Source organism: Buceros rhinoceros, unplaced genomic scaffold (genome assembly GCF_000710305.1).
Source record: "Buceros rhinoceros silvestris isolate BGI_N320 unplaced genomic scaffold, ASM71030v1 scaffold21016, whole genome shotgun sequence".
Classification (NCBI taxonomy): Eukaryota; Metazoa; Chordata; class Aves; order Bucerotiformes; family Bucerotidae; genus Buceros; species Buceros rhinoceros.
The window spans coordinates 2,805-15,585 of record NW_010418360.1 but is presented as its reverse complement, the minus strand read 5'-3'; the positions used below and the strand labels follow the sequence as shown (position 1 = coordinate 15,585).

Below are 12,781 nucleotides of genomic sequence, written 5' to 3'. Positions count from 1 at the left end.
TAAATAGCAAGAAATAAATCATCCACTACAAGGATCTGAAGCTGTAAATGCTGTCCACAACCTGCCGCTTTCAAGGTCATCAATAAGCATGAACAGTTGAACAGTGACACCTGATTGGTGCCTCGGAGGCAGGAATCCCCCCTTGTCCCTGGCCCCCCCCGCCACAGGCTGCCAGGAGCTCGCTCCACACCCCCAGAAAGGGACTGCACAGCAGAAGGGTGGGGCGAGCTCAGCGTCACCCCCTGCACCCCTGACACCCGTTAACCCGAGGGTGCTGAGGTGAGCTGGGGCACAGTCCCGGCCGGATGCCCAGGCAGAAGGACCCCCACACGAGGAAGAACAGAGTCTTTTTCCACAGCTGCATCTGTGGGGGACAGTGACTGTCATCGACCTCTGAACCGTGTGTATCAGCTGTGCCGATGAAACAATCCTTGTGATCATCTGCAGCAGCAACAGCTCCCTGGGGCACTGGCCCTGCGCTCGTGTGCTCGGCAGCAGTGAACTCTGGCAGGAGGATCTTCAGCGGACGGGAATCGATTCTGGGGAGACACATGAAAACTACCAGCAGGTCCCAAGCTGATGGGCTGTTTTTCTTGTTAACTAATGACATTCAGTGGGTGACGTACCAGACCCCCACATTTCGGGATTTACTAATTTGTTTCTATAATGCATTTAAGGAAAAGCGTGTCTTCTTTCACATAGGCATATTTAGGCGACTGTAGTTTGGACAGAGGGAGGAACATGGGGCAGCCACTTGCAACATTCATCTCGTTCACTGGTCTCTGAAATGAAGCAGAAGTCAAGTCCGGGCGAAACGCATCAATAATATGTTCCCTGTTGTTTTGGTCAAGCAACATAAATGTAACCTGAAAAACAAAATGCGGCAGTGAGGAGTTATTGGACTGAAAAATAAACCTGCAAATATCAGAGCCAGAGGTGCGAACATGCTGCCCAAGCAGCTGGGTGCTCTATCGATGAGGAAATCCAAACTACAATGAATGTTTTGCAGCCTGCAAAGTCACAGCTAATGTGAACAAGGGCGAGTGTAACGGTTCCCAGATGGAGTATTTAAAACTTTGCCAACCACAAAATTAAATTAAATAAAGTAAGGAATTATGTCTTGGTAAGGAACTGCACAGTCCAAAGATCTTTCTTCTCTCTCTGCTGACAACTTGAACAACCCCCGAATTTGGTTACAGTCTTTATATTCACACTGTGACTGTGGTTTGGGATCAAAGGGAACAGCTCAGGTGCCTGTATGCAAAGATGCAACCTACATACCGCATAGAACCTCCCCACCTCATTACTGCTGGCATTATCTCGCTGTTCTGCAGCTCTGCGTGTAAAGGTATGTAATAATTCTGTAGCACAGAAGGACTGGAACTTCAGTTCCTGCTGGTCTTGGCAGTTAAATGGCAGTAAGGCTATTTCTGTGAAAGGCTCACAGAACTATTACCTCAGGGAGGCAAGAGCTAGAAGGGAGGTCAGAGCCCTGTGCACGCCTTTGCTGCTTTTTGGATCATTGCTGCCATTATCAGACTGCACCCACAGAATGAGAAAAATTAGATGGGGACCACACAGGACATTGACCTCACATCTCTGACACCTCCAAATCGCAGGCAGCAAATTAATTCCCTCAGAAACTGATATTTTCTATGTATAGCAGGAGCCAGGAAAAAACATGTCTCTGGCTTTAGCCCAGCTGGACAGAGGTTGGGATAGAACAAACACCAGTATCCTGGTGTCTGAAAATCCAACACAGCAAAGCAGGGAATCTCGGTAGGAAGAGCCTTCCCTGTAAGTCGCTCCTGTCAGAGACAAATTCTCACGCAAGGTTATGAATGACTAAGAGCCATCCGAGGGGAAAATGGGAAAGCACTCGAACCTCCCCTGAGCTCCAGAGGAAAACCCCTCCTTGTGCTCACTGGGAGGAGTGGGTTTCCACTGGGATCAAACAGGAGGAGGTTGCCCTTCTTACCTTGTGTCTGAAAGGCCATGGGAGCAAAGCATCGTAGTCTCCTTTCATGACGACGAAGAACAGGGACACGTGGGTTCCCTTCCCTGTCCCATCCCCGTTGAGATACACCCTCAGACAGACCTTGTAGCCGTACCTGGCAGTGTAGAAAGCTGGAAAGCAGCACTCTGCATTAGCAAAGCCTCCCTCGAAGAAAGGACATAATGAGCATTCTGCCTTACGGGAAAAGAGAGTGTATGATGTGTTTTGCTGTCACAGAGATGAGGACAGACAGATCAGCACACCCTGGAGATTATAAACCATGAAAATCCAGCAGGTGGAATCCTTCAGTCCCTCACGCCTCAGTTGAAGTGACCTGTTATCAGCCACACCAGCTCATTTTATCTAATCAATTTACTTCTCACATGGGAGATAAGGGCCACAGAAAGCCGCTTGGTACTGTTGGGCCCCAAGCCGTGGGTTAGATGAGATGGATCCTGCAGATTTCACCGCAAGTAGCTGTGTCAGAGGACGAAATTGCAAAGCCCAGTACACAGCTCTGTGGACGAGCACATCACAACTGCCCTGAGCTAGGGGCAGAGAGCACGAGGCCTCCACATCAACAGCATCTTCGTTTAAGAGGCTATTTTAAAGGAGCTCCTGTCCACAGGAGTAGGGAGGAGCACCGTTCTGGAGCAATCAGGGGTTTCTAAAGGACTGGGATTTGCTAACACACATACACATCCTGTGTTTTACCTGGTGAATACAAACTGACTGCTCTTCCAGTCACAGAGTCTTGTAACTTCCTGCCAACATCGGTGATTTTCCACAGAAAGACACCGTCGTAGGAAGCTTGCTCAGAGAACAGCAGACTCTTGTGGAGACTGCTCAGGCCTGCGTCCTTCTGTGTCAGGCACCGGTGCAACTCTGCAATCTAGGAAAAACAAATCTGGTCTCAGTCAACCCCCCTCTGCAGGCTGTTGTGCTGCGGGAGTAGCAAAATCGTTCTGGGCTCCACATGTTCTGGAGGGTCTCCTTTGATTTCTTTCTAAGTGGCATTATGTGTCAACACGTAAGGCAAACAACTGGATGGCTGTTTGGTCTTCCAGGCACAATGCTGCTGTAAGAAGATCTGCCTCGCTCACAGTCTGATCATGGCAAATCCTGAACATTCAGGAATATCCAGGTACCTAAGCACCGATCTAAATAACACACCTTGCAGAACCCCATTTGAAAATGTAGCCAACACCAAGAGGGTCCTGTACACATATCCAGAACTTAACACTGCACAGCTCAAATTCCTGTGCCCGTCCCTGTCCTGATCTCCACCCCCCCCACCAATGTATGTAAATATTTGTTATCTTTAGAACCAGCACACAGACAATGCTTATCATCACTATTTACCTTCAGTTCAAGGCCTCGTATTATATTTTGATCAAGTTCGCTCTGTCTCCGAAAGGTTGTGATTTCCAAGTAGGAGGTCTCCACCTCTTTATTGAGTACTGCCACAATATTTTCAAACACATGTAGCTTATTTTCCAGCTCAGAAATCACTTTCTCCCTAACAAGTTGTTGCAGAACAGATTCTTCTTCAGAAACAGAAGTGCCAGGAAAACAGTCTATTTCCACATCCCCATTGATTTCCTGCCCCGCCGGGATCTGCAGATCGGGGATGCTTTTTCCTGCACCATTCACACTCAGCTCTGACCGGGGGATGAAGCCATGTGAAGCCTTGGCAGCAGGGCACACGCTTGCCTTCAGCTGCTTTATGTGCTGCAGAAGCAGCAGCATGTGGGACCCAACTGCAGTTTTCTCATGCTCCTTTATCTTCTCTTTGCTTCCCTGCAAGAAGACGACACTGTCAATACAGTCTCCGAACACCTACCGTAACTGGCCTGGCACCAAATCAAGGAATGTTCCCTTGAACTTCTCGGTAGAGGCACTGTTTGAAACCTTCCTGAAGGCAGTCCCTTCACTCACCTTAAAAGAACAGCCGACTTCAGAAAAACGACACCCATCCTTGTTGATTGAGGATGTAGAGAGGTTCTGCTGGAAAAAAAAGGAAAGAAAATAATAAAATACCAATTGAAAGGGATTCTTTTATTTACCTACAAACTAGGACACAATCCCAGCAGCTATTAATCAGGTTGATCAAGTCAAAGCATTACTGCAGCTTCCAGTGGCCAACCAGCTTTGAAAATTCACTGGTAAATCAATCAAGAGTGTGATTGCAAGTTTCTTGCACAGAGCCTGGCAGTGAAGTGTCCATCTACCAGAACCCATAATGATCTATGGTAATTTAACAAACCGTAGTGATTCCCCCAGTAACAACAACTCATCAACAGGACGCTGATAAGTGATGTGGACCACCAAAGTGACTAACACCCTGCCCACAGCCACTCCAGCCCTCTTCTTGCTCTTAGAGAACATAGAGAAGAGCAGTGACATGCAGCACATCCTGGGAATGAAGGGACCTATCAGATCTGACTGACGTTCAGGTTTAGTCCCCTCCACATCCAAAAGCATGTCCTTTCAAAAGCACTGTTACACAGTGTCCTCTTCTTTTGCTCACAGGGGTCTCCTGGAATATGTGAAAGGAAACAAACATTTCCCCAGTTTTGTAAGATTAATGGAGAAGGTGCTTTAATAAAGTTAATTGTAGGAGCAGGGAAGAGAAGGCAGTCAGCAGAGCTATGCAGGGATGTCAAAAGCAAACAGGTACAACTGCCATATCTGAAGATGTTCTCAGATGTTCATTTAATCCAAATGAACAAGTGATGCTGAATGAATTGAACTAAAGCTGTCCTGCACCCATTCATCTTCACCCACCTTTTCCTTCGATGGTGTTTCTGTTTGGGTAAGTTTTTGTTCCTTACATAAACTGCCTTCACATGAATGTTCCTGCCATTAAAACAAGAAGAAAGAATTCAGGGCATTATTAAAATCATTGAGCGTCTTTTTATTTTTTTGAGTCTTTGAAACAAAGCTTGTGTTTGGGAATGCTGTTCCCATTGTACAGAAACCTGGGGATCTGGGAAGCTTTTCTACAATAAATTCTGTGTTATGGAAGAAAAAGTTTTCAAGAAGTTTCTTACTTTCTTCATGGAAGGTGAGGATTTAAGGGTAAAGGAAGGGAGGGTGATTCCCCAGGAGCTCTACGAGCTCCACAACACATGGTGCAAATCCTGTCACCCTGTGCAGAGCACCCGCTCTGGGCCTCTCTACACAACAGGCTGCAGAGTTCCCTGGCATCTTTCTAGAGGAAATAATGTTCAGAAATTAGGGACTAAAGCACATCTGTTAATAGCAGGTGCTGCTGTGCCCTGCACAAGGCACGGCAGACTCAGAGCATTCTCAGTCTGAGCCTCTTGACTGGCTACTCTGCTCAGCCTGGCAGGCTCGTTCCAATACTTGGCAAGTGAAAGTACAAAGTGTGGTCTTTCGATTACGGGGCCCACAGAGCTTTTGGAAGCTACTTAGAGATGCTTTGCAAGGTTACCCTGGGAAATAAGATCGGCCATGCACCAGCCTTGCCCAGTTCAAACCATAGTTATGTGCATACACACACCTATGCAGTGACATGCAGCTGGAATACAGAACAGAAAGCAAATATACAGGAAACCCAAATATAAACTCTTCTTGCATGAACTTTGCTCAGTGTGCAGACCCTTCTTCCATCCTGCTTGTTAACATTTTGAAGGCTGGAATCCAGATTTTCCATCATGCTGCGTTAATGTGAAATGCATTACCGCTAACAGGAGACTTCCTGCCATTTCTGGCTCCCAGTAAACCTACCGTCACCCTCCTGCCACCGGGTCGTACAACTGCCATACGTGTATTTAACACAGTAACCGTCGGCTTGCAGATCATCTTTCAGGGGGGCCGTCTTTAATCTATAAACGCCTTTGTGTGCCAGTACATTTCCTAGAGCAGTCTAGAAATGTTTTGATAAAGCCGTTGCAGCAACCTTCAAGTCTCCCCTGCAAAGAGCCCTAAGGTTTCTCTTTTGATCCTCAGAAATGGGTGTTTCTCACTCTCTAACTTGTGTTCTATTACTCTTTATCTTAACCACTGCACAAAGCACGCCTTTATTTTCTTCTTTTCTGCTACGGGTCTCCTTCAGATTGCCGATTTCTTGAGAGGCAGAGGGGCTGGTGAGAAATTTCTTTAAAATAGGGAAATACAAAAATCACAAGACCAACAACTGACTGGCTAAGCTGGAGAGATGAGAGCAGTGCCCAAAACTTCCTGTTTGCTCCCAGAGGGTTGTGGATACATGGAACACACACAAACAATCAAAATTCATATGCCAAAAACCCACAAATTTAATAAAGCAGATCACGTAACCAGCAAAATTCCCATTTTACAAATACTCACTAAGGCAGGCAGAGAAAGATCAACATCTCAAGGCCAATCCCCTGCTTGGTTGCCAAGGCTTCCTAACCAAAAAATTAATTAGATAATAGCTAACCGGAATGTGTGGGAGGAAAACAGTTCTTCATTGCAGGCAAGCGAAACCCGCTGAGGTGGATCTGTGGTACTACAGACCTCTGAGAAGAGAAAGGTGCCCAGGGAGCACACACCGCTCAGGTTTCTCCTCCAGCCAGCTACTGTGCTTACAGAAGGCTGAAAGGGCTTAAGTGTTGCCTCCCGCTGGTATTTATGGTCCCTCTGAAATATATACGGGATGGTCCCTGTCTCAACAGAGGGAAACACAACTTAAACATAAAAAATATGAAGTAAATATGTTTAAATAGTCAACGTGCAGCAGGTTCAGAGTATGCTCTTCCTGGTCCATATGGACGCTGCTGCTTGTTCGGTGAGTTACACCTGATCATAGCTAATAGAAATATGGATAAAATCCTGCTTACAGATTTGTGGGCAGTTTTGGTTGGAATAAAACTCCAGCCACTTTCGAGATCTCTTCCCTGCCACTGTCTGTGTTCTTTTGCTTCTTACCTACCTCATGCCAGGACACGTGCTTTGAGCCAGGAGCTAAACACGGGCTGCGCAAGCCCTGTACAAGCACACGGGTACTTCCTCTCTGTTGCACCACCACAAGCAGACTATCCAATACAGCCCGTTTCTCCCTCCAACACATGCATGGAAAAATCATCAAACTCCAGACAACTAGATTTTCTCCAAGTGTAACAGCATTCATGAAATCAGGATGAAAAATGTCAGAACAGATTATTTAAGCCATTAATATCAAGCTCTTAACTGAAACAGAGAAAGGTTCTTACTTGGTATTCACTACTGGATAAGCTCCGCTGACACTTCTGACACATCGTCACATTATTAACACAGCCGTTTTCCAAATGATCTGCAAGTTTCTTTCTCATCACCACGTGTCCACAACCAGTGTGACAAGGGATTAAAGCATATTCACATAAGCTCTGATGCTCCTGCAAGTAAGAAGTTACAAACCAAAATATAAACTGCAGATACACATTTACCCCTACACCGCCTCCATTCTGCCAGCCTAGACCTGTGCTTTGCATTTCTTCTGAGCTTGGATAAAGTTCCTCTCTACCACGTGACCAAGATTCCTGGTGAAAAATTCACCAACTTTACTGGGGCTTTTTTTGTTAATTTTTAACTTAAAAAAACCCCCAACAAACAACTTTTGATAAATTCATCATGAGCTCTCCTGGGAATGGTCTCTCTCTCTAGTGCCTCTGCTTGGAAATAACGTGATTCTGGTCCATGCTTTTTTCTTTGTATTAGAGGATTCCTAAGTTTTAGGGTTTTAGGGTTTTTTTGGGTTTTTGTGGGGTTTTGGGTGGGGTTTTTTTTGAGCACTAAGACCATCCTGCTCTGGTTGGTAGGATGAATGTCGCTAGTCTGCTGACTCCTCTGCATAGCATAAAGGAACGGACATCTGACACCTTCTGTGCAACAATGAGGACACAACCCTCACCAATATTCAAAATCACTTTTAAAACATTTCCTTTTCATTATTTGCATCCTCTCGTCTCAACAAGGAACACTATCAGCACTTTTTCTTTCATAGTGACATCCAACAGGTCTGCTTTCGGATTCTAGAAACCACTGTATTTCAATCAACATATTTCCTCTGGCCTCTCACTGAAGCTTCTGCAGACACTGTGTCACAACAGATTTTGTCTTTGAAGGGAGATGGCTGTCCCCTACAGAACAGGCTCAGAAATGCCAACTTCAATCCCACGCCCAACTCTCAAATCGATTTTGCCATGTATTCATGCTGAGAGGGGCTCCACTTCTCAAAACTATGAGGCTAAGCAAGCTGGGTGGGTTGTTCCTTACAGAGGACTGCACTCTGATAGACAATTGGTGCAAACTGGGGACCGAGAGGCAGCAGCACCTCTGACACTTCTCAGATACCGTCATACACGGCACACAGCAGACAAGCTGTTATCTGCGCAGAAAGACACCCTGTTCCTACACCATGGGCCAAACCAGAGCTGCTTTACTATCCCATTAGCCCTGTTTTCTCACTATTCTGATTTCCATGGCAGATTCACACCTCTTGCCTGCTTAAACATTTTACCTGGGGCATTTCACATCCGTCTGAAAAGAATGATGAGTGCATTCAATCACTACGAGTCATTATGCAGAAGAAAATGACTGCTCTTATAAAAACATATTAAGGATATTGCCGCTAACAATGCCCTGGAGACTGGAGTATTCTGGTCTGTCAAAACCTGCTGGGACCATCCCTGCATTTAAATAAGTAAACACACTGGAAAGAAAGATCATAGTGGATGTAAATTTGTGCAACACTAATTTCATGATCGCTCTGGATGTTCTGGATTTGGTCGAAGCGCTACTGAAGTTAACGGCATGTTTTTAGAGTCTGTGTTGGTAGAATCATGATACCTTTGCTAACTCTACTGATATTGCATCAATTAGTGTTTGCTGGGAACTTCGGTTCATTGTCTTTCTGACCCCATTCAAGTCAGAGGGCATGTTAATGTAAATAAACTGCCTTTAAACTTACTTCAAAATTTTTCATGATACCGGACCAGCCGCATCCAAGGGTCACACAGTGTACTTTGAGTTCAGAAATCTCCTTATTAATGGCAGCATCACCAAAAGCCTGCAAAGTAAAACACAGTGAGGAAAAAAGCAGTGGTCAGAATGTCGCATACATTTCCGACACAGGGAGGAGGGGACTCTGTCAGAGTTTCAGGTCTTAATAAATCCCATAAGACTCTCTAACCCAGCAAGTTAATCCTAGTGTAGCAGAAGCTCAAATAATTATTATATCGTTTCTTTCTTATGGTTCAGAAAGACACTATGTGATGTGATATAAATTTACTGAAAATACGCCTAGCCAAGTACAGCTCTTACTTCTTCACAGAAGCCTGAAATATGTGACATGCAATGAATGTGCTGACAGGACCCTAACTACAGGGTGCTGCCATGTGCCACTCTTAATGAATGCACTTCATTACTGGGGTCATTAACACCTCCTAAACGTGCTGCAGAGAGGACTTGGGACTGCTCCCCGTTCCTCAGACCATGGCTGTTTCCATTTAGTATGGCACTGAGTACCAGAGAAATGGGAACCATATGTGAATGGGGCTTTTCTGCACTACACAGATCATTTTATTACGTTAACCATGAAAATTTGTACAATTATAATGTAAACTATGAAACACTATGTGCTGTTAATATGACATCCTGCACAATCCAAACAGGTACGCTGACACAAGAACAAGCCCTGCTGAAGGTAACGGCATGGTTTTGGTTGCTCTGTTGGTAGGTACACAATACAGAGGGCTGCAGATATCCTGGGAATAGCACAGAGCAAGGCAAGAACTAAGGAAGAAGCTTTACATGCAATTGCAAACAACTTTGCAAACAAGGAATTAAAGAATAATCCCATGGGTCCTACAAAACTGCGTGGTTCCATCTACATACAGGGAAGAGTTTATGTAAGAAGCCAGCAATCAAGGTACACCTAGTAGAAGTATGCCAGCCCCATCCTCTAAAACATCCTCTAGCCCAATTTATGAGTAATATCAAAGAAAAGAAATTCAAATTATCAGGCACATGGTGGCTTTTCCCCTCTGTCATAAGAGAAAAACTCCAGGAATTTCCTGACTCTACCAGACCAGTTAGCTGCAGGGATGGTCCCAGCAGTGCATGGGTTTCCTACTCCTGTGGGCATTCCCTGTGCTTTTTGTTTCACATTTGCAGATGCTAAATCATTACAGACATTACTTGGGTAAAAAACAAAGCAGGAAATCCTCGTCTCTTCCTTCATCTGCACAGGTCATTGCTTCGAAATATTCACCTGAACCTCTGCCCTCTTATCTGGGAACTCGAGTTCGCACAGAACTTCTTTAGAGACTGGAGTCAGACCCTCCAACAGTAAATGAGATGATGCTCCCTGACAGGAGAATGCTCCAGGTCAAACAGAAGGAAACAGAAAATATTTCTGATTTGGTATGTTGCAGCTGCACATCTCCCCTCTTTCATCTTAGCTATTTCACAGGAAGATTTGGTGCAGGGCTGCTGATGTTGATCACGGGCGGCTGTTGTGGCACACACACCTGCCCTGACCTGCCTGTGACACGCATGGAGGTCCCCTGCCACATCCCATCCCAAACCCACTGCCAGATGTGCTCCTCCTGAACACTCTGACCCACACGATGTGTATCTTACGGCTTCTAGCTAAGAGAGGCCTCTGGTCTACAGCTCGTGCTCAGGAGGATCAGCCAGCAACAGGCTTAACAAACAGATCACTCTGACCAGAACTTTTCCAGGATAAATCCAGGGGTTTTTTTTCTCTCCAGCTAAGGCTCGCCCTCTGCAGCTGACCCAGGATCTACACTGCTCTAACACAGCCAGAGAGGGAAAACCACAAAGCAGTTCGTGTTCAGTTCGGAGCAGAGAACTATCCCCTAAGCCAGGCCCATGAATGGCAGCAGAGAAGGTGTAAGCGGAGGCTTGGGAGGATGCCCCCACAGCTCCAACTGACTTCAGCCACAGATGCAGATGCTCAGTCACCAACAGTGATGACTTGAAGTGTATGTTGCATAGGAAGGGATCATAAATTAAAAGTGTAATGGGGAAGGGATGGAAGCTAGCACTGAAACAGATCATGGGATGAGCTAAGGCAAATACACATCCTGACAGGGCCTTTCTATTCCTTGTGTAGGTATCTCCTTTCAAATACGAACACACAAACAGAGAGCATAGGAAATAAACACTAAGCAAAACCACAGCAAAGGGAAACCAGAGAAGATCAGGAATAGATACAAAGAACAACTTGCTAAAAGATATTCCTTATTCACAATGTTTACAAACGCCGAGCATTTGTTGCAGGCTGATCTATGCAGGCAGATCCTCGTGCCTTCATGGTAATTGGCTTCATCTGGACCCTCAACAGGCGTAAGAATCTGCCCGGGCAGATCAGCTTGCAAGAGCAGCGCCCTGCTTACAACAACCCACCCATGGGTGTGCAGGGCGTCCCAGCAGACGTAGTGAGAATCCCATCGCAGAGAAATCCCAGCGTTACAGGAGAACTGACAGTCAATATAGAACAAGCAGTTCATAACAGTTCAGCTGTACCTATTTGTGGTTATGTGATGCACGAAATTCTGTTATTAGGAAATTTACTGCAGAATTGAGGATTTTTTCCGAGATATTACCAAGTTCAGCAGTAATGGTAGATTCGTTACTTTGCCACAGCTGCTTCCTAAACTTTGCCTTCTCCCTTGCCGCCAGCTGCCTACTGGGTTTCGGTTTTCCCTAATAAACTTGGACAGAATGTGTGTCTCTGCTGCTCCTGCACATAATCAGACAGAAGGGAGAAAGACAAGCTGGGACTGAGCCCTGTGGCCCAGTTTGTATTCAGAATATAGAATAGTGCAGGGGTCTGTCTGGAAAATCACACAACAGCAAGAGGTCTGCACCATTCAATTATAGCTGAAACATTTGCCAACGCACTGTTATTATCAATTATGCTGTTCAGCTCTCAGTTTTCCGCTCTCTCCTCCAGATCCTCTGGCTGTCAAAACACTTCCTAGGCAGTTCAGCCTGCTAGCAGACACTCCTCCAGCTTTTTCCCTCAGGGGTGCTCCACCTGTACCTTTGGTAATCTGTCTGAAGGGGACAGAGCACCGAGAGATTGGAATATCCACTCAGATACTTACTAAGGATAGTAAGCAACAGCTGAGACATATTATTACCAGTAGGAAAGCACCGGTTACTTTGAGACTATAAAAAGTTATTATATGGAAGAGTGTAGGACTTTTTGTTGCAGAACCTGAGGCTGCAATCACATTTTTAAAAATCAAAACCTGCAGGAAATCCAAATGACTAAGTTAAAAAGCGTAACTATCTATTGCTACCACATTTTATATCATTGCCTCCTAAACTGTAGAACAATGATGGCTACAGAGTAGCCCAGAGAATGGTTAATGATAAATTAACGAACTGGGAACCGCAACTTACCCGTTCTTCTGCCAGCAGGCTTCCCTCACTTAAAGTGCTGGGATCTTCCTCTTTACATTTCTGGCAAATCGCATTTTTATTGTTTCTGGCAGAAAGAAAGAAGAGTGGAATAACAATCAGTTGGTGTATTGGAGTTTAGGAGGTGTTTATGTAGACACTGACACAAATAAAAACCCATAGAAATTGTCATTTCCACTCAGAATCCATAGTCCTTGTTCATCAAAGAGCCAATCCTTGAACATGCTGATGTCAAAAAACCCTGCTGTTCCAGGCCCATAAATCTTATCTGTATTTCAGCAAAATAAGAGCAGCCTGGCTCATAAAAAAGAGCAAAGATGGGAATCTATTTACCTCATGAATTATGCAAAAACACCGTGTAGG

General features: G+C 45.2%; 1 protein-coding gene across 1 annotated transcript; it reads right to left on the bottom strand.

Annotated features, from left to right (window-relative positions):
- Positions 1-650: 650 nt before the first annotated feature.
- TRAF1 (TNF receptor-associated factor 1) lies at positions 651-3,796 on the bottom strand (the record flags this gene model as incomplete). The annotated part of the gene is made up of 4 exons (XM_010138517.1): positions 651-866; positions 1,979-2,127; positions 2,711-2,888; positions 3,359-3,796. Coding segments are annotated over 4 exons (981 nt in total), but the record flags the coding sequence as incomplete, so codon positions are not given.
- Positions 3,797-12,781: the final 8,985 nt, after the last annotated feature.